General features: G+C 40.3%; 1 protein-coding gene across 1 annotated transcript in view; it reads right to left on the bottom strand.

The window, feature by feature from the left end:
* Positions 1 to 4,903, bottom strand: part of RASEF (RAS and EF-hand domain containing) — a gene marked incomplete at both ends in the record, with an annotated part of 31,407 nt that extends 26,504 nt beyond the window's left edge. Inside the window, one exon of the mRNA XM_082497745.1 lies at positions 4,524 to 4,903. Coding sequence (XP_082353871.1) covers positions 4,524 to 4,903 — 380 coding nt within the window. The remainder of the gene's footprint in view (positions 1 to 4,523) is intronic.
* Between the last annotated feature and the right edge of the window lie 18,679 nt (positions 4,904 to 23,582).

The raw sequence follows: 23,582 nt of genomic DNA, 5'->3' as shown, positions 1-23,582 counted from the left end.
TTAGGAGACTTTGGAATTGTACGATGCATAAAATCTCGGTCTGGCAGTGCTGAAGTTGGAGCCCGATGAATAGTCAGCTTGGCCCAAAGTACATGGCACACATGTAAAACAGACCTCAAGACTAAAAAGCAAAGCAATGGAGTATGAGGACTCAGAAGCAGAATAATTTAACTTGAAATAGTGATACAAACTTTCTTCTCCAGATTCATCCACCCATTCATGCTCAAATTAATTTAATTCATTTTCCAATCAGATTATCCAATTTGCCAAAGACCACACAAAAATTGCCTGGTTGGGGCTTAAAGAGATTCAGTTTGTCCCAGAGTGATCCCACTATACACAAGAACGCGCACAGCACACAGTCCCAAGTGTTTGTTCTCCCTGATTGAAGGTCTTTGACATTAAAATTTCAAAATCTGTTTTCTGGGAAGTTTTTTGCCTGTAATTTACAGCCACAAATAACTGTCATAGCATTCATAACTTGAAGTGTCAGTGGATGTTGGATCATTCTTTGTTCAAGATGAGGAATGGAAAAGCATTGCCACTAGGAGACTTTCCCACATGCTTAAAGGAGCACACGCCTATTAGGAGCGTGGAGGGAACCTTTCAATCTTACCACTGAAATCCAAACAGATCTGAGGTTTGCCACATATTAAAAAAGAAAACAACACCCAGTAACACAGCCAAGGACTAAACCCTTCCAGTGCAGGCAGTATACTGGAGCACTCATTGCCTGGAGCACCAAATAACTAAGTTTCTTAACTTCTTTTGTCTACTCCTATACCATTGCAAATACTTCTTAGAGGAACAAACTAACTAACATGCCTTCGTTCTCAATAAAACAGATCTCCTATGGCTCACATGGGTAAACTCCAGTTGGCAATTCACTACATATAAGTCAAAGGCATTGCAATCTTCTGTGTTCAATTACTCATTATACCTGATTGAATATAACAGCACAAAAGGGTAGCTTCATTTTAAATTAAATGAATGCCAAAAAAACAGCCAACCCTCTACTCAATTTCACTAAAATCTGACCTCACACATTAGATTAGGTCATCAGCCTGGAAAGACTTTCCACTTTTTTTGTGCTAGAGTCACAATTTCCCACTGAGCACGTGTAAAGACCAAGGCAAACAATACTCTGATTCACAGTGACCACCTTACCAAGAAATCTAACTGAATTTAGTTCCGAAAATCTGTTCGGATGGGGAGGGAAGGAACAAGGCTGAAAAGAAACTCTTTGATGTTATTCTTCCTGTTTAACTGCAACCAATACAACCATAGCTCCAGTACAAACTTGGATATTTTAAAGCATAAGCTAACAGAACTCTGCAAACTGATGCACCAAACCACAAAGAGGCAAGATCCATCCCACACTAAAGCTACCTTTTTTTAAAAATTAACTAAATTCAAAATATGTTTATTGTACTTATTTTAGTCCCTGGAACGAGGCAATCACTGGCAATAAACAACGCTGCATCTAATGCCTGCTACTACACTGAGGACTGGGTCAGTATATTGATCTGTTACTGGGTTTCACACCTCATTATGGAGGCGTATTGATGGCTTTTAATAGCCCAGACACAGAAACAGAGGCTGAACCCCGTGTATTGGTATTGGCAAAAAATTTCCCCTTGACTTCCACAGGCATTCAATCAAGCTCAGGAATGACAAGAGATCACAGGTGTTTACTGCGTAACTTTCTCCTGAATTCAGCCCTGGTTTTAGCTCACTACCTTCCATCTAACTAATTTCTTGTTTCTTCTATATAAACCAGAACAGCATCAAAGCACGTGTGCCAGCATTTTGCTAGACTGGGGCCAGAAGGCACAGCATTTTGAGGGATTGAACCCAAAAATGATCGAGATAAAAAACACACATGATCAAGATAAAAAATATGGATAACCAACTCCAGTCAACTGGGTTTGAGGAGTTTCTTCTCTGTAATTACTTTTCTCACCATTTTCAATGCCAATGTTACAGCAAACATACAAAGAGTAATAAACCACAATGGGAGGACACCAACTGTTTTATAGTATTGAAGATGCAGGTGTGCTCCAAGCTAGGTCTGTTTTTCAAGGTACTGCCTTTCCCTGAAAAAAAAAAAAAGAACTAATAAACACAACTAAACAAATTTAATAATTTAAATAAAAAGATAAATAGTTTTTTTGAAGTACCAGCTTGTACTTTACATGTTGTTGTTATACTCTTTTGCTTAAAATCTCTCCTATGCCCAGATTCCTCAAGCAATTTCAATATATTTGCTACTTACACAAGTGGTCCTAATGATTTTAGTGGGACTACACATATGTTTCAATTAAAAAAGATGCAGGCCACAAATGGAAAAAAAGTTGAGCTGTAACACAGATCTGCTCCTGGTACTTCACTACAGGAAAGAGAAAGAACAAGAAAACAAAGGGCACACTGTTCTTCAGCTGACGTTGGCACACACCTAATAAATACAGCCAACTACAGAGGATGTTCAAAAGTATTTACAAAGCTGAATATGAATAGGAAGCATTTACATCAAATTACTACCCACCTGATATACATGTATTTAACAAAATTTAGTTCTGTTTGCAATTTTGATACATAAAACTCATAACACAAATGACATTAATTGTGTCATGATGAATTTAACAAAACTAAAGGACATGTCTGCACCGTCAAGCCAACAAAAGCTATTCCCCTTCCCTCTTACTATCCTCTTGGACAGACAACTGGACTACATTCAAACTGCTGTTGCAAACATAGTTACCAAGATACTGAGATAGGCTTATTACCAAAAGGAGATGGATGGCTTCACAAGCCACTACTGTTCAGTGTCAGATTTTTTCAGTGTCCTATTGAGCTTTCGTCTGGCTTTAGGTTAAATTATTAATTGTTTCTGCAAATGTTCAAACAGCCTTTTTTTTTTTTTTTTTCATTCTCTCTCTGTAGAGAGTAAGTATGTAGCAAGGAAGGCATCATGAACTAGGTAAGAAAGACCTGTACGAAGTTACGGATCTGTCTGAAATGGAGCAGTCCAATAAGACTAACCCGTGTCATTCACCTTTCCAGTCCAAAAAGAAAAGACCAATCGATTTCAGTTGTGCATGAGTAGGTTAAGTAACCAAAAATTTCTCTGAAGAAACTTTTCATCTCACAATCCAAACACACATTTAAAAGTGGCTAGAACCAAATTATTGGGGTAGGGGCACAGAAACTTTTCTGTGTGGTTTCTGTGTACCTTGCAGTCAGGATCCACTGCAACTTGACACAGTCCCTCTGGACATATTCAAGAACGTATGCTTCTTTAACTGCCTCTTAACTAGCTACCAAGCCCTTAAACTCAGAATGCTTGTTTTTCATCTTAAATTACAATTCTTAAATGAAGCAGAATCACTCTGTATTTTTTACAGCCAACATTTTCATATTGATTTTGAGCACCTCAGGATTCAGGCAGATTACTGCAAATCGCAGCGCTGCTGTACACTGGATCCAGCTCGGTACTGCCAGACCCGTGGTAATAGGGTTTAATCCCAAACCAAGCTACCATCAGCTCTCTTCATGTCACTGACACCGAGAGCAAAGGCTCTCACGGACTTACTTCAGTGAGCTACTGAAGAGCCCTACTTAGGAACGCCGTTAGCCTGGTGGCAAAGGTGGTGTTGGTCTGCCTTCACCAGGAGCAGGAAGACAGGGGTGCCAGCAGGATGCTGGGGGCTGCCCGAGGTACAGGTTGGGGGGTCAGAAAGTGTCACCTGTGGGGCGGGCAGCATTTCACATCCTCTGCCCTTCACGGGTGACTGGTTTGCCCCATGTGCGTCCCCAGCAGAGCCGCGGCTGAGGAAGCAACCAAGCGGCTGCAGGGCTGGAAACAACAAGCGCTGGAAACCCTCAGCACCGGGAAGCAGATCACGGAATCATGGAATTCTCAAAGTTGGAAGGGACGTCTAGAGATCATATAGTCCAACTCCCCTGCTAAAGCAGCATTGCCCAGCGCACATTACTCGGGACTGCATCCAGGCGGGTCTTGAAAATCTCCAGGGAAGGGGACTCCACAACCTCCCTGGGCAGCCTGTGCCAGTGCTCTGTCACCCTCACCGTAAAGAAGTTTTTCCGTGTATTTGAACGGAACTTCCAGTGTTCCAACTTGAGCCCGTTGCCCCTCGTCCTGACACTGGGAGCCACTGAAAAGAGCCTGGCTCCATCCTCCTTCAGCCCACCCTTTAGATACTTATAAGCAATAATAAGGTCTCCCCTCAGCCTTCTCTTCTCCAGATGTGAGGGGAGGACTCTACACACCCGCAGGTACCTCGGGCCAGCGGTCAGCCCGCAAGCCGGTAGGGCCCTTCCCCAGCAGAGTATTGCATCAGCACCGGGGCAGGCTGCTGCCAGGAGGGCCGCTCCACACACACACACCCCCGCCGGAGGGCGGCAGGGGCGGTTTGCCGCCGCAAGGCGCCCCGCGGGCAGGCCCGGCCCCGGCACCCCCGCGGACGGAGCCCCGCTCCCTGAGGGGCGGCCCCGGGCCTTACCTGGGGATGTACCTCGCCTCGTCCCCAAGCCGCACCTCGAAGTCCCTCCAGGGCTGCTCCAGCCCCGCGGCGGCCCACGTCGCCGCCGCCTCCTCCTCCTCCTCTTTCTCGTCGCCCCCCGCCTCCGGCTCGCCGCCAGAGAGCGGCCGCCGCCGGGTGGCGCCGCGGAAGCCGCGGGCGAACTCCGGGAAGGTGATGGCCCCGTCGCGGTCGCTGTCGAGGCGCTGGAAGATGGCCTCGGCCTCGGCCGGCCGCACCCGCAGCTCAGCGCAGAGCGCCGCGAAGTCCTCCCGCTCGATGCGGCCCGAGCCGCGGGCGTCGCAGGCCAGGAAGAGGGCGCGCAGGCGGGACAGCTCGTCCCCCGCCGCCTCGGGATCCATCCAGGGGGCGAGCCGAGCCTCGGGACGGGACGGGACGGGACGGGACGGGACGGGACGGGACAAAGCGAGCGGCGGCGGCCGGACCTGGCGGCACAACTTGTCCGTCGGCCGGGCGGGGCGGGCCGGGCCCTGCTCCGCCCCGGCGCCCCGCGGGGCCGGGCGCGGCCGGCGGCGGCGCGGGGCGTGGGGGTGAGTGGGCTGGGCCTCAGGTGGCGACTCTCGGCCGTGGGGAGGCGGCCCGCGGCACCCGGGCAGGGTTGCCGCCCCCCTCCCCCCCCCCCCCCGGGGGAAAGCAGGCAGGTCCCGGAGCCGGCGGGCGGCAGGTACCGGCGCCGCTCCGCCCGGTGTGGTGCTAACGGGGCAGGTAACTGCTGAGGAACACCGCACGGCAAAAACACGTCCCACCCACTCCCCCAAGTGTGAGTCCCAGTAGCGTGCGGCCGCCCGGAGGTGTGAAACGGAGTTTCTGTTTTCCAGCGCAGCGGAAAAAAAATGTTGGTGGGAGACAAGGAGCTCAGGGCGACCCGAAGTTTCACTAGATACATTCTGGCGGACCATGAGTAGCCTTGGGGCTATACATTGCCGCGTACGTGCTCACTGCCACCCCATCACCAGTAATTTAGAAATGTGCAGTGTTAAAATAACGGCTTAAACTGAAAATGCAAAAGCTAAATCCAAATCAGTAAACCAAAGGAGCCAGATTTTCGGTGCTCTGTACAGAACTAGTGCCTGTCTTTCCTGACAGAAGTCGAGACTTCTCACTTCCTTCAAGTCAGACTCAAAACTCAGGTTTCATTGAAAGCCACTAAATTTTAACGGGGGGTGGGGGTGGGTGGGTGTTATTTCCCTGCACTTATTCTTGTTTATGTCCATCTGCAAATGTAAATCGCAAATGCCAAAGTTGTCCCAGAGTCAAAGAGAATACAAATCCAGCTATCGAAACTGTTTCCGTACTGACCGAAACACAGCCCGAGGCTAAGTACGTGATGCAGCAAAGCACAAATAGTCCAGCTGACCTCTTATTCGAATAAATCACGTACTGTAAATGGGAACTATAAAGTGTCCTCTGCCTAATAGGTGTAGAATGCCCTCAAAGGAAATGATCATTATTTTACAGTTTTTTTATTACTATTTTGTTGGGCTTAGACAGACTGAGCCTAAAATCATGCCAGAGATCTATCTCTAGTCAATAAAATGTTTTGTGGAATGTTCCTGGCAGTCAAGAGAAATACAGCTGTTAAGGAATTTGGAATATAAATTTTAGCTTAAAAATATCAGATAACTGAAGTACTTCAATTTATGATTTTATAAATTTTTGTCACTACATTTCCATTGCATAACTGTAGAACTACTAAGACCAGCAAAGCAGTATCAGCCTCAGATTCTGAGTCTAGCAAAATCTAGTGTTTTAGTAAAGCGGAGTTAATTTAACAAGTGTTCTTTCTGTTGCTTCATTTCTCATCTGACCATCAATTTTTCCTGCCCAAAGACAGGAAGCCCTTGTGGGGCTGATGAAGGCTTCTTCAGCCATCGAAAGAGACAAACTTATCTTGCTTACACACACCAGCTCTCTGCTCACAGGAGTTGGGACATTTGGTTTTCGGTGTTGACAAGCTGAATGGGAACAGCTGACTGTGCCTCACTTTCTTGTTTGCTTTTGTGGCTGCAGGCTTATGAGTTGACGTTTGTCAGTAATCCTTACACTGCCCACTCTCTTAGTCATTCTGTTCTCTGTACGTCTTGTGGTACTGACTACCTTGGGCAGCTAAGTGGAGGGCATAGACTTTGGACATCTACCCCCCCCCCCCCCCCCGTCTTATTTTTCTTATTTTTCTCTGAGATTTAACATAATCTTTTCCCAAACTTCTCAGTGTAATCCTGTTTTTATACGACTTGGGATTTGACCTTCATGCTGCAAAGGTCTGCATCTTTGTTTTCTTTGAAAGCTTTATGTTTCTACCTATGTGATACAAGTAAATAATAAGCAACATTGAAAACAGTTTGAAATCTTCACATTAACATTCAGGTTTTGATCCAGCAACACAAAAGTCTTCCAGTATTTGCCAATGTGAAGCCTACATGGGCCAGATTTCTTCCTTCATGTGCAGGTAATCCATTGTGTATTCAATGGATGTCATGGAAGAGAATTTGGTCTTTGGCACCTCCCTTTGTCCCACTGTTACAGAAGTTTTGTTGCACAAATCTCAGATGCTGACACAAAGTACAGTGTGTCATTTAGCACTGATGTGGCATAGGTATATCCTGCAAAAGAGATAGTGCCTGTGGTGTTACACAATGCCAGGCAACCAGTGCTTGCATGGCTGGCCATGCTTCGGTCAAATGGTCCTAACTCAGCAGCACAGAGATAACAAATAAAAGATGATTTATTTGATGAAACCTAAAAGAGTGCTGAGGGGCAGGATTCCCAGGAGGCAAAACTGTGCTTTGTTCTGAAATTGTGTGCCTATTCTTGGAAGGATCTGCCCCTTCAAATCCAGATATACCCCACGTGCAATTTTCTGTCTATCATCTGTTTTACTTCACTGTGCCATGAAACACACAAGGCAGCTGGAGCATCTGTTTGGCTGAAGAGTCAGAACAGAACATGAAATCATGCTCAGGAAATTCAGGGAGGCCTAAGATAACACATGAACAAGAAGAGATTCATTGTATCACTAATAACGAGTCCTATTGTCCTGAGCGGGAAAAGGTGGATTTTTCTTCTGTTACAGAGGCAGAGGTTACGTGGAGCAGATTGGAAAAGATAGGGTAACCAGAAAGGGAAGAGTGGCACCACATGACATCAAGACCCAGCATTACACCAGGAAGCAAAAGAGCAGAGGCGCTGAACTGGCCAGTGGGATAAGCTACAGAACTCTTAAATGCTATTTGAACACATGTGGTCTCTGAAAGTAACTTTGCAGAACTGTGCAGAAGCCCAGGAAAGCTGGAGTGCTGTGCTCTAGGCAGATCCCACACCTGAAATAGCAGCCCTCTTCCCATCCCGCTCTATATATTCTTTTAGGAATCGTACACACATATTAAAGGAAGACTGTTACTTGGAATAATTATTCAGTAATTTGTTTCTCCTCATTATTGTATGTAACTTGGGCATTATTTACAATTTAGACCTTACTCTGATGACAGAGTATTTCTTTTCTATAGTTCTTACATATATTAACTAATCTTCCCAATATTATGCATAGTTAAGGGAGTGAATGGATCCCTCTATGGTCCAATAACTCTCTTATTTGCCTTTGTCTGTTTTACATTTGGACAGTTTAAGCAATTTAGCACAAACTGTGCAGTTTGCTTGGAAGTAGAGCATAAGTAAAATAGAATCAACCAGCAATATAGAAACATCTAATTGAAAAGAGTTCATATGACACACAGGTATCATACCAGTCACAGCACCTTGAAAAGTAGTTAATTAGACCTCGTCTTGATACCAAGCTGAAGGACATATGGTTCCATCCCTAGAGCTGTACAGACAAATTTCGGGATGTTTTATGAGCAGGTAAGTCAAACAGGTGCTATGCTTGGGTAGCTAAAAGGAAGTCTTGAGACACAGTGCCCTTGAATAGAGTAGATAAGGAGTATATGCTAGAATGAGCTGGTTTTGTGTAATTAAGTGTCGTCTAATTAAGCCAAAGGGCAAACTGAGCGTGTGCAAAGACCGAGTTCAATCAGCGGGCACAGTGAGGAAGACTATCAACGACAACCAGAGAGCCCTGGAAGACCACCAACAGACATATATGCGCATGTGTCAAGGACATGTACATGTATTGATGAGTTATGGGAAATAGTATGGATATGTTAATCATTTATTGGAAATCTAATGAATATGTATATTTTGATTGCATATAATCCTTGTAGTTGAGCAAGTGGATGCACACTCTAGGTGGAGCGATCCTCTGTGTGCCCAGCGCTGCAATAAAGAATGCCTGCTTTCTAAAACTCCAAACTGAGTCTTAGGGAGTTATCTTTTTGCAGACTTACGGTATCACTCTGATTTCTCCACTTGCTGACACAAACTTTACCACCTCTGCAAGCCACCATATATCTCAAAACATCACAATCAAGCATCACAATCCCAGTTTGGCACTCCATCTCTTCCTTTTGTATCCATACCTGTTCATGAACCTCACCGTCTCCCTACCATCAGGCAGGGAAGCACAGTGTGTCCAGGCAGCTGAAGGGCATGGTGACAGGGTGGCGCGCAGAGTGCAGTGGGTCTGGGAGGTGTTCAGCAGATGGGCCGTGGCATTGGTTGTCACCCCCCTCCCTCCCCAGCTTCTCTGCCTTTCTCCTATTGTGTCTTCATTTGCACTTTTTATGACTTTGATGGCATTTTCAGCAGTTTACCCGGTTATATCCAGACATGCAACTAATGTGAAGGATATAGGGTAGCTGCACATACTTAAATGCCAAGTCTGGGCAGATTAGACACCATTGCTACCATTCCCTGCTGTACAATTTTTAGCACTACTGAATGTGACTCACTCTTATTCACTTCAGTTAAAAACTAAGGGTAAAGTATTTAGTAATAGCCATCATGTAGACGGAACTTCTCATATATATTTCATCATTATAAACTCTGAAGGGGAAAAGGCGTAATCTGTATCTTTAAAAACTTAGTCCTAGGCAAAGAGTAACTTACATAATATTGCAACAGAACACAATAGTATGCTTCAACTTTATCAAAAAATGAGACACACAGTGATATAAAAGCTCTTTGTCAAAGCAGAGGTACATTTAAAACCCAAAAATATCTCTCAGGGTACACAGAATTTTTCATTCAACTGAAATGCTAGCAGTTGGGACAGTGAGGTTATGAAAGATTGTCACGGTTTTATTGATTTCTTAATGGACTTCAGGCCATGACTGAAGCAGAAACCATCCAGATGAAGCATCTTCAGCCTGCAAGAGAGAAAATAGACCGTTAATAAAAGAATAGTGAAGTACCCAAGGTGCTTTTGCAGAAATTAGTAAGTATTGGCAGCAAAGGAGGTATGAACATCTGACAGCCTTTTTAAAAGCTTGCTGTATGATCAACTGAATAGCCAGGGAGATTCTGAAATGGCCAGTAATGACTGGTTTGGAGGTGTTAGCAGTCATCCTCATGCTGCTCAAACAAGAGTACTCCAACCTCAGAAATGACAGAAAAAGACTGTTCTAAAGACGCGCTGTCACATTGTCAGTTCTCAAAATCTGTGGTGGTTTTGAATAACATAAGCAGCTAGCAGTAAACTCTTATGAATTTCATCTTTTACAGAAGGCTTTCACCATGATTTTCATGATATCTTGTTCATTATTTGGGTTTTTTTTCTGTCCTATTTTTAAGGTGTCAGGAATCCTGACAAATATCTCGCTTTTTATTGAACAAGAATAGAAATGCAAAATTGGCTCAGTAAAATGCAAAAGAAGTGACCCATTCTTAAATTTCACCTTCAGGTGTGGAAGTAACACTTCCTCAGAAACAAAGGGGCAAAGGAGACTTTGTTTGACATGGAGATCCACAAACATCCTTGGAAAATAGAGGCTTTTTTACCCTTGTGTTTCCAGTCCCACTAGGCTCAAAAAAATCAAAGCTGCTAGATCCATTCTGTCACTATTTTCTTGTGATAAGGCTGGATTGCTACAACAAGTAGTAACTACATTGCTCGGTGGACAAAAAACCTGAGCGCAGCTTATTTTCTTACTATTTTTTTCTCCACAGCTGTAAAATAAATTCATCTAAAGCAAAATTCTCTGAGCCCATTCATGAAAAGAACTGAAAAGAAGAACAGTTATTCTGTGCACAGAGAAATAACATCAATGTAAAAGTCATTTATTACATTAGGTTATTACATGCTGCTCATTAGTAAGAGGTCAAATTTTACCCTGGACTGAATATTTTTTCATGCATGGTCACAGGTGGTGAAATCTATATTAATCAGGCTCCTAAATTTTGTACAGAACCCATGAAGAGAGTCACTGGTAGTGCTCAAATAGACAGAATAGTGGAAAGAGATAAGCAAAATAAACTTTCTAGGTTAAGACAGTATCTTTTTTTAAATGAAAGATATACAAGCTCTCAGTTACATAAACTTCCGTTGTGTTTGAAAGTCTACATACTTTTTCCAATTCCCGTAGTCAAAACCAAATTAAATCTACTGATGAACCTTCTCTGTTCTTGAAGAAATGGGCACCTCAAAATGCAATTCCCCATGTGCAAATTTAGTTAACGATGAGCAATGCTGAAGACAGAGGATAGATGTGTCCTTTCCAGGACAGAGATGAACAATGTTAGGTCAAAGGGACATATCACATATCTCCTCCTAGTTAGGATTAGCTTTGACCTTTTTTTGCAGAATGGTGCCAAAGTGCTTTCAAAAACACAGCAAGGTCCAGGTTTTACTGGCAAACAGTAAGGTCACTGTTTCACCCTCTTCCTGCCTCCCTTTCTTGCCCAATGTGTTGGAACATTTCCCCATAAGCAGGAGAACCAAGTTTAATTCACTGCCCTGCCTGAAGCAAATTAAGGTTGCCTTTCTTTTTTTCTCAGCCAAGTGTCCTAACCACAAAGCTACTGGGGACAGTGATGGACTTGAGAACCATCCAGCTGCTCAAAGCCACTGCTCCAAGTATCTATGTTTTACGGTGCATTACAACCAGACAAAAAAGTCTTTGGAGCAGATGCTGGATGCCAGTTTTTCCTATGCCAGTGGATCACCGATATCCATCCTTCATTTCTCTCTATCTGGCAAAAAAAAAAATAAAAATGTTATTGTCACAGATTCTGGCTAAATGATATATATTCAATCACTCGAGCAGCTACAAGACAGAGGAAAGGACAGGGTTTCTTACATGGAGCAAAAAGTACCTGAACCTGTTCAGACAGAGAGGAAGAACAAATTCATCTCCCAGGTTTGTGTGTAATGCTCTTACCTTCAGGCTGGTCTATAAAGCAGACACACACAATCAGTACTTCTTTCTACCTTATCTTGGTAAAAGTGGCTGCCACTGTTTCATTGTGTGAAACCTTCTCCTGTTCATATTAAGCAAACTCTGTGTATGGATACCAGACCCATAAAGAATGAGGGAATACTGTCCCATTTCTGGATCCCAAGAAGATTTTGGCTGCTGGTTGGCTCAGTGCCCACAGGGTTATTGGACATGCCAACTTCAGGCTTCTGGTCAGTTTTCCTGGGGAAAAAAGAACCAGTCAATACCCCACTGAAAGCAGTTTTGGATGATGTCTCTCAATCCCCTGAACTACAACTAATAATTTCTAAAGTGCCTGATCTCAGGCAAAGGCAATGAAACACTGTTAAATTGTCTAGACCAATCCCCAGGCATCAGATGCAGGACAGCTAGCATCTCCCAAATGATTACTCTGTCCTAATGAAAACTGTTTGGGAGATAGGATAAGCCAGTTTTAATGTGGCCGCCCTGTTTTGGAAGGCAAGTCCAGTTTGATAATAATGAAGTGGACAACGCCATGCCCTCTGGCCTCAGTGCCAGAGAAGAGTTTTGATGTTTTCAATTTACTAGGGTAGAAAAATAGCTTGTGTAGGTCTTTTTATTTCTTAAAGGTCAGAATAACATTTGAGATTATAATCTTATTAGAATTCACTTCCTGAATATATAGCACTTTGAAAACAGTACAAATTTAAGTGCTGAATAAACGAGAAGACAACTAGTTTGACTTTTCTCCACCTAAGCGAGGTTAATTCTGTATCATGTGAGAAATAAAATAAATGCATTCAAAACATTAAATATTTATTACAGTGTACAGCCAAACAATATTACAATAAAATAATGGAGAGCTGGACAAGAAGGAAGGTGTAGTAAAGCATCCCTCAAAGATCTTCTAAATAGGAAAGTGTTAAAGATTATTCGTAGGGTTTTTAAACAAAAGGAGACTAAAGGTTAGGTGACTCAGAGCTGAAAAGTAAAACAAACAATAAAAGAATCACAAAGTTATAAAGCCACACTAATACTTCTGGAATGTAAGAGAAAATACTGTGCTTGTTAATCTTGATGAGGAGGGGGATTTTGTCATAGTCTAAGACTTGAAAAAAATCTGCCATAGTTTCTAACAATTTAAGAGATCCTCTTCCTCATCATATTAATTACAGAAAAGGCAATACATCTCAGCAACATAGTGTAAAATCAGAAAGGAAAAAAGAATTAATTCTATTGGATGTTTCCTCCTCTAAGGGGTCAGTAAAACTAGGTTCCTTCTCATCTGCATAAAAAGCGTTAAAAAAAATTTGTTCTTATGAGCCCAAATCCATTAACAGACTGAATATACCCTTTAGATATGTGTATTATCTTGCAGATCTTCAAGGTTTACACAACTGGAGAAGACTGGAAAAAATAAATATACCCAATGTGTTATATTTCTACAGGTGAAACTTCTTCCACAAATTGTGTTGTATCAACCTTTGCTCACAAATCTTTACAAAGTGAGTATACCGGCGTTCATGTATTAGTAAACTTCAAGTAAACGCTCAAGAACATCTATGGAAAGTTAATTCTCTATATGTAAAAAAAGTGCTTTTGGTAGCAGGCTAATCCTCTTCCTAAAGCACCTGACTTCTTAAACCAAAGATAAGAACTGCCGCTCACTCGGATGCATTGTTAGGCTTTAGCGGTGATGAGGTCTAAGTGCTTTAGTTGACTGCACTACAGGGCTAAAAGCTACTGGGTATATTGATATTGTGTTTCATACTACTTTATACCTATGTGACAGCTAACATAATGTGCTCTGCTGACTGCTGGGGTTTTTTTTAGCACAAATGGGCCATCATGTTCACCCATCTGATCAGGGAGGAGAAGTGTATCGTGTGACTTTGTCTTCAGCAGAAACGATGACAGCTCTAGTTTCAAATAGTCATCATGAACTGATAAGTTGCAAGCTAAAACTAAGGATGAGCCAGTGAATAATTTTGAATAAAAGGATTGGAGAAACAGTTCACAGGCAATCCAAAGCAACAGAAAATGTTTTGCTCTTAATTAACAAACTATTTGTTAAATTGTTCATTGCAACAGTGTCAAAGATGTGCAGAATCATTCTTACTTTTATGAGAAACTTTTTTGAAAACATGGCATTTAAATAGAATACAATATTTTGTAAACAAATTTACTCCTCGTGAATTTCTGTATTATATAGTATTAAAGACACCAGCTAAAATAGCTACATCATAATGCTGTAAAATATTCTGTCCTTGAGAGCTGTAATTTTGAAAAAGTGATGCACAACCTATAAAAATAAATAGCTTAACAACAGATATTATGAATTACTGTAACATCATTATAACACTGTAGTGCAGACAAATTCCTGAAAGAGTAACACAAACTGTGTTACTGTTAGCTGTGAATGGCGTTAAAAATATATTTTGCATTTAATAAGAACAATAATGCTTTCCTATTTGCATTAAATTATCAGGATCTGACAGGAAATGCTGCAGCTAGAGCCAAAGACTGAAGGATATTTTTTCTGGAGAGCCACTTACCGTTTGCAGCTACTACAGAGCTTTTCAATTGCATCCAAAGTGGTATCTCTGCAGAAATTGAGCTTCACATGTTCCAAACTGATCTAGCAAAAGAAAAAAAAGTGGCCAACAGGCGCACCATGAGTTGCACAAGAACCAAGTTAACCCTACATTCTTTCAGTTATTTTTAAGAATACCTTAGTAGGTTCTATAGGCATAGGGACCTACACAACACGTGATTGTAAGGGCTGAGTCAGCTTTGCTTCTGGAAAAAGATAAATAAATATTAAATGCAGAATCCTAGTAATGTTGATGAAGTTTGAATTTCATTTCCCACACTTTAGAAAAATCAAAGGAAAGAATGGACAAATCTTTCTATAGGCTGGGAAAGGAAAAACCTCTGGAAATAAAAGCAAGATTTGTAAAAACTTTTAACTAAATGTGAATTTTAATGTATAACTTTCAAGGTTACAAAGAGGCACTTTACCCACACATCCAACTTAAGTAGCTAGTTTTCCTCCTCTTCGGAGTGTCACTGCTGCTTCCTAGATACTATAATTCAGCTGCCTCCACTAACAAGTTATTGGACCATTTCTTGGCACAAATTTGGCCTGTTCTAACTAGCACTCTCTGAACAATTCCCAGGTAGCTATAATGGTTCAGAGACTGTTCCAAAAACGGGATCTGCACGCAGTCAGGCTGCACAGACACATCCCATGCCATGTGGATTGGATTCAGTATCCAGGAAGGTTTTTTTTGCTCTCTCTTTAAACGTCAAACTAGAGCAGTCTATCCTTGCAAAACGACTTGACGTAATTATTTTAGAGTTAGAGCATTTGTGCAATCTAACTAATTTATAAGTGATACAGCGTAAGCAGAAACACCTTTGGTCTGATTCTTTCAAGTACAGAGAGCTTTCCTTGGAGACAGCAAAGTAGAAGGCAGCCACAGGCATGAAGGTCCCTTAAAATGGTTCCAATAAATTATTACTAAAGCAAGCTAAGTATCATTACGAAAACAAAAAACGAATAATCGAAATCAAACCAACAGCAAAAATGCAACTATGTACCTTTTTCATTTTCATCACAGAAAAAAACCACTACGTTCAAGATCAACAGAAAAGTTCACATTAAATTATGTGTAACTGGACAACAATAAACAGGAATAAAATGGTTATTCTTATAGTACTGAACTCTATTAAAGAAACATAAAAGGTAGCAAAAATATATGTTACTATAGCTACCTGTGAAACACAGACTAGAATCTTAATACACTGTGTTCAGGATAGGAAATTGAAAATGTACTGAAAAGCCCTTTTGTTCTTTTACCTATTTTGCACTCTGTATTCCAATTAGCAAGCACTTAACGTCTTAAAAGATGGAATCATGATGAAAAGAGAGTATATTCATTATACCTGCCAGTAACAATTGTCTCAACACGAAGCTCTGAAATCTGTGACACACATCAACTCCATCAGAGAAGATGATGATCTTTTAAAATGTATATAATTCTCTCATCAAAAATAGATTCAATTTGGTATAGTCAGAATATTAAGATCCACAACTGTAAACAAGTTGACCAATAATAAATAGCACTCACTTTTTCACATAAAATCTGTAAACAGAGTAGCTTTTTACTACTGAAAAGTAGAAATCTACAGTCCAGTATGAGTTACCTGTTTTCAATTGTTAAAAAAAACATTGAACTGCCTTGACGGTGTAAATAATTATATGCAAACAATTCTTTTTCTAGACTTTCTAAATCAGAATACAGTTGCAAGAAATTTAATCCAAAGTCATGTAGGGAAAGACATTTGCATCATAATGACTGAGGGAACTAGCTGTGTACCATCCTGTGGTGAAGTTATTGATAACATGAAGCCATTGTTATGTAGGCGAAAAAGGCCCTTGAAAAGCCATGCCTGGAAAGTATTTTACTAGGGTTCAAAGTCAAACTCAAGATCTGTCATAGGTACATAACTATTCAGATTTTCACTGATAACCTTGCTGGAGTTAGGAATATTCTTATTAAACTTGTAGATGAAACCTAGCTGAAAAGGGTTATAAGCAAATGAAATAGCAGGCTTAGTGTTAAAAAATACTTAGGCATTGCAGAAAAAAACAGGATACAAATTAGCAAGGGCAAACTCTTCAGTAATTAGATACCACACATAGGCAGGTCTGATTAACTGCACCAACTGTTTGAGAACTAACTGGCTAGATAGTAATTTTTCAGGAAAGTGTCTGGAGGTGAGTGAATCATCATCCGGACATCAATCAACAAAAAAAAACAGCCATTATACTGGAATCTATACAGAGAGCACAGACTCAGAGACACCTGACATAAACTTCCCCTGTGTTCAGCAGTAATAAGGTCTCTGTCAAAGAATGGTGCCCAATTTTTGCTGCATGGGTTAGTCTGGGAGAATTCTGAGGAGAATAACAAGGACCATAGCCTGGGAAACGTGACCCTATTCCAAAGGTCTGAAAAAACTAAGGTTATTAAGGAGAAGGAACACTGAGCAAAGGTATAACAATATTCAATATAAGAGGCTATTGCAAGGAGGAAGGGAATAACGTGTTGATCACAAGGAAAATCTTTCTAGCAGTAAGGAATATATTGCCACTGGACATTAGAACATAACGCAGTAAGCTGGAAGGGCTATGTCAGGACCATCTACCCCAGTTTCCTGCCTCTGACAGCAGGTGAGCAGCAAAGAGTGTAAAAACAGGTCATACACAGGTGATGTTTCCCCCTTAACACTCTCCCAGTCTGCAAGCATTTCGAGCCCTAAACATACTGACAGTCCACCTCGGAGGAGTTTTAAGAAGGGATTAAAAGACACATCCCTAAAGAATAATCTGATATTCTGTCTGGGGCAGAGGCCCCTTCAATACCTATGTTCTGTGATTCTACAAAAGGGGGGCAAAAAACCAGCACCGGCAACATGACAGGGAAATTATAGAAAGGGGGGTTTAATTGGCCAAAGAAAAGCTGGAGTGGAAGGACGTTACATCCAGAGTTTCAGGACAGATCCCTTCCTACGAATGCCTCCAAAAAAAAAAAAAAAAAACTGAGAGCGTGCCTGTCAGACCCCAGCTGTCAAACCCAGCAATTATAATCAGGCTTTAAATTATGCTTAAAGAGAGCTGTGTTGCAACTCTAGTATCTGTTCTGGAGCAGGAGACAGAATTTTGCTTGTATGCCTTATCTGCACAGACTGAGCTAAAGATTAAACAGTGCTGACAGTCTGCAGGGGTTTTATAAACAGACTCGTGTCAATGCAAGCATGTCGCAGATACACGAGCTAGTCAGCTAGAGCGTGAGCCTCTCCTTGGTTGTGCTGTCACCTGAATATTCATACATAGACACAGACACAAACACATGCTAAAGATGGCATCTGCCCTAATTACAAATGCTTCTGGTCAGACAATTAGTGCACCAACAACAATTAACATCTGTTTTCTGACAAATCTTTAAAATAACCATCTAGGGTCTTTGGGTTTTTTTAGTATAAAATATGAAAAAGATGTCACATCGGTTGTAAGATTCAAACCCAACTCTAACAAAAAAACTTCAAAACCATTTCTGGTCGAGAAACTGATCCAATAAAATTTACCTCTTTCAAGCAGAATTCTCACTGAGTTTTGAGGCAGCCATCATCCGAAAGAGAAACTGAAGCAGCTAATCATCAAATAGCCTATACCAAACACACAAAAATTCCCTGAAACCCACCTGTATTGGAACCACTTATTTTAATTTATTTCTGTGGCAATCTTTGTGTGTATGTGGCATTCATGTACAAATACATACCCGCATATATGCACATGCATATACACATACATAAACATATAGAATGGCCTCACATGAGATCAGAGAAATTGCAGCTCAGAATGAGAAAACACATGCCTATTACTTTCCATACAACACTATCTTAATACTCATTGGAATTTGAACTAATGCTGTTCTGGTCATCACAGGTGCGTGTAGATAATAAATTCTGAATGAAATCTGTCAATGTTGGGCCTGAATGAGAATGCAGATTATGCTCACATATCTGACTATTTGAAATGTCACCTACATTTAGGTAACACAAAACCAACATGCGCTAGGCTGTGGCTCTGAAAGACATTTTTTTAAAGGAAAATGATCGTATGTGTTATGTGGATCATGCTCTGGCTGCTGTCTTCCGGTTTCATGTTCAGTAGGCAATTAAGATTTGTCATTTTGTTCAAGAATAAAATTACGAGATGTTCACTTTTTCAGCACCTTTGAATATTTCTCTGAAATTAAAATATGATTTAGAATGTCACTGTTAGAAAACAAAACAAAAAAACACCCCACAATTAAATACTTCATAGTTTTGATATGAAAATTAAAAAAGGACAAAATACTTTAAGATTTCCAATAAGAAAATACTTCAGTTAGACAAAACATCTATTTTCCTGTTAGTATACATATAGATCAGAGCATTAGGAATACTAGAATCACTGCCTACAACCATTGGAAAAGAAATGAGACAGCTGATGCGTGTGTAAAATGTTTGTTAATGATTCATACTTAAACAAAAAAATCTACTGAATCAACGACAAAACATTGCTCTGTGCTTTGCTTGTTTCCTCCAGGGAATCCAGTGACCTGCCAGGGTTCATCCTTTCCTCTGAGCAAATGATTGGCGAGGACAAAACCTTTCCTCTGTAATCATCTATATTCTTAATAACAAATTACTGTCAGTCCTTTTAGCCAAGAGTAACAGTTTGTTTAAATTGTGAGAAGTATTTCCCTCCCTTATGAGAAGAGTTTATTTCTGGTATAAGATATTTGAACCTTATCACAGGCTATCATAAATAAAAGTCATAGACATTTGCTAACTCTTTACAAATATGGAAAACTTTTATATATACAGATGCATATGTACAAATATGTAACTAGGAATTATTATTGACATTTTTCCTATTCTCTATTCTGTAGCACACATAATGTAAATATTGTATCATTTTTTCTAAGAGGGATTACATATCTGGAGAAATGTTCCAAAATTACATTTGTGCTAAATTTCTACATACAATATAGTTGATCTGTATTATGAAAAAACATGAAACATACAGATGAATAAAGTGCTTTGATTGAACTCCATAAATTATAAACTAGGGAGTATTTCATATATATGAAGATTTTACCAAGACAATATATGGCAGGTGGAGCTTTAATTTTGATTTTTTAATAGGAAACAAATTAATGCAGTAATAACTGTAAGGATAGCAAGTGCAATAAACTCCAATCCATAAAACATTTAAAGTGTTTCTTCTTTGGCTGTAAAGCTTTTCTAGACGTGAGAAGGTTTTTATCAGGGGTGTGCATACAGGACTTTCAAATTGAGAAAAATCTGGGTCACATTTAGGGAAGAAGTTAATGGTTACTCCTTGGATAGGATCCCTACGTTACCCTAGGGGGATCCCTACATTATGTCCCAGGATGGTATGAGAGCACGCCAGCTGGGACTGCGTAGGCAGGGGAGCACAGGAGGAAGAAGACCACAGAGAAAATCTGAGTCACTGACAATTTTTCACTCAAAGACTGAATCTGTGTGTTTGAGGAACAAGAAGTCTAATTCCTAAGGCAGCACCCCATGCATGCACAGAGTTTTGCTATGCCAATGGTTTGTTCCAAAGAAATGTAATGAGGAGAATGAACCATTCAAATATCTGCAGAGCTCTGCACAGAAAGCACCGTTCCAACTTTCATATTTGCAGCACCATGGTATAATATTTGCCTTAACCAAGGATTTCTGTCATAATTCTTACTTAGAGAGGGCATTCCAATCACAGTGTGTGATCAGCATGTATCTATTCTTTAGTGGAATTCACTGTATATTCTTTACACTAAAGGTTTTGCCACATAGACCATGTTTGAATGCCCATAATTAGCAAGGAAAATTCTACAAAAGAAACAAAGTCATTAAATATTTCCTACAGAAAAAAAAAATGGAAAATTAAGAAGGATACTAGTTACTTTCAGCATATTAAACCTCAGACAAGCGCCTTACCCTCCTTTGCTTGTTGCTGCAGAGCTCCAAGCAACATAATGAAGCTGGCAACAGCTGCCTGCCAAAGCCTGAATTCCTCTATCAGTCGCCTTTTACAGCCACAAATATTAAGACACCTATAGATATCAAAACTGATTACTTCCAAAGTATGTCTGTTATGAGCACAATATCATGAAATTGAGAAACAGTCATGTTTTCAGGGTGATCTACATTGATTTACTGTATGTTTAAAATAAGTATACTAGTAAGACCATGATGGAAGTAGTTTAATATTAATTAATATATTAATTCTCACTTCTCCTGTTTATATTATGACTTCAATTTAAAAGAAATTTGTACAAAACCTGTTAATAGATGGATTTTCATTAGATCAGAAAGATAATCTCTGTAGAAAAGGGAGTTTATCATACTAAGACTGCTCCTCCACCATGTCTTCAGGCTTTTATGTATGCATGCTCACCCTTGACAGGGAAAATGTAATGTTTCCCAGAATATAAATGAATTATATGCAACCAAGAATAACAGTTAATGTTCTATAAACAAGTTGCTTCATCTGAATTCTGAATGTGAGATCCAGTAGTTTTGCTTGCAATTCTCATGCCTAAGCAGCTCATGAATGTCAATGTTCTGTCCCAAGACAAAAACCCAGTGGTGAATGTTCATTCATGAATTATCTCACCAAAGATGGATAATAAACTTGGGAAGCTTACAACTGTGTCATAACAGTATGGGACTTTAAAGCACTAATTGACCAATTAAGAGCTAAAATGTCAGAATAGTTTCTAAGATATGTCTTGCATCAGAATGTATTTAACATATGCTAGAATAAAATTTATGCCAAATCACTGTATCAAATAACACTATGAAATCCTATTATTCTAAAGAGACCACAAGAACATCTCCTTCCTGCTGGAGTCTACTATCATGTTCCCATTTGGAGGCTGTAAACCTGAGCAGCAGTTGTTTACCCAAGAATTTCATGAGCATAAGCGTGCTAGAGGACTGTTAGGAAAGTAATTCTGTATTCTTGTTGTGATACTAATTTTGATGAGTAACTAGCAGGCTCAGCTGAAATATGCAGCAATGTGGTTAATGAGCATGAGGAAGAAGCACTTCAATTATTATCATCAGGCACCATCAAAATACCCAGGACAGATGGACAGAAGCAGTCTCTGCTACCTCATCATTTACGGTTTTTCCAATTACATAGAACCACAAAGAAAGTTAGAAGGAATTATGAGGAGGTACAGCTTCAGTGAACTCAGGATTTTGTAGCAGAAAGGGGAAGCTTAACTTAAGTAGATGCTGTCACAGTATCTCACTCCTTAAATAAATACTGTAACTGTTTTTTTCATTTACATACATTTAAACAGTGAGAAAAAATATATTCTGTTAAAAGCAGTGAACTGCTTGTCAGTGTCTATATAGAAAATAACTAATTACATCTTCAGTGATTTAGTAATTCAAAATGTTGCAAGTCTTATATAAAGTATCATGATTTCACCATAGAAATATCTTTACAGGGTAATAACATAACGTTTTGATTTTTCATAGCAAGATAAATATTTCTACAGAGGACAACTATCTGAAGGAAAACTGATGCCTCCATCTTTCTCTAAATCAAAATTGCTGACAAAATTGGACATTTATGGAGATGCAACTGGCTTCTGCCAAATAGGACATCATTCAAAAGATCCATGCTTTCAGTCACTAGAACCAGGAACACTAACTGTTGATTGAGGACTCGCGTACCACTACAGTGACGTTGCCAGTAAAGAAACCACAGTCTCTGCTTCTGGAATACCAGCAAGACCCACATGATTTTTTGAATGGCTGAAATATTCAAATTTCCAAAACTCACATATGGACAAACATTTTCCTTTCAGCATTCAGATTTGTACCTGATCATTTGTGAACAGGTGCTGAAGATCACCAGGCTTTTATCTGTCACTTGTGAAGAGGAGATGAAAATAAAATATCCCACTTTAGGACACTGAGTCACAATAAAGTCGACAACAATATCTCTTACCTAAAATGCAGCACATGAAGGCAGAAGGAAATACGAACATATTCTTTATGTGCCTTAACATACCTGCCTAAAATGTCCCTGCCAGAACATTGGATGACATCTGAAAACAATAAAACCCAATGGCCATTCGTGCTTGCACAACTTGTCTGTATACAGTAAACAGGTATACAGTAAACAGTTGTCATTACAGCCAACTTTATCATCAAAATATGCTCAGTGCGGCAGCCCCTTAGGGTTACTTGGTCCTTGCTCCTTGAAAAATTTGCATTTAAAAAAAAAAATGCTGTGGTGACGCAGTAAAATACGTAGTAGTAACAGAAAAAAAATGCTGTGATAACAAAGTAAGATATGTAGTAGTAACAGTTAGGATTGAAGTTTACAACATGCATTGATTCCATTAACCCCCATATATAACATGGCTGGATCCTCCCCTCAGAGACATTGCCTGCTGTAGCATGGTGACCATCCCAACCCAGAGGGCAGGTCTTCCCAAACCACAACATACTCAGGGACCAAAGAGCCTGACAACACATTCTCTGTTGCTAAATCAAAAGCCATCATTACCTCCTCACCAGTAAGGTAGCATGCAGAACTATATATTGACTTTAGCTACCAGAATAAATAAAGGAACTGATAGTTATTTGCAACAAAAGACCTCATAGCAAGAGGTTATTTTCTTAATAGAAAAAGTTTTTCCAATTATAATTTATTTTATTTTCTTAGTGTCTGTGTTTTGTTCATTATCACAAGAAGCATTCACACCCTCTGACTGAGGATAGCTTTCTGCTTTCTACCACAGTCGTGTGGATTTTTTAAAGCTGCATGTAATGACTCCCACTGACACTCAATGAGATCTGGTAACTCACTGTATTTTCTAAATATGGAATTCAGTCTGCAGAAAACACTCTGCAACCAAGTGTAGTTTTTAGCACATGAATGGGGGACACCATCACAACAGTCTTAGGGTTCTCTGTGTTGTAAAATGTGTTGGAGATGTTATCTTGTCCTGTACTATGCCATTTTTACAATATCATGCGCACGGGCCTATAGAGAAATAAGAAGTGCAGGCACTGCTGGGAATCCTATGGATTACACAGAATGCTGCAAGTGCATAGCAAATAC

Source organism: Vanellus vanellus, assembly GCF_965231255.1.
Source record: "Vanellus vanellus genome assembly, chromosome: Z".
Classification (NCBI taxonomy): domain Eukaryota; kingdom Metazoa; phylum Chordata; class Aves; order Charadriiformes; family Charadriidae; genus Vanellus; species Vanellus vanellus.
This window is presented reverse-complemented; position numbering and strand designations above follow the sequence as displayed.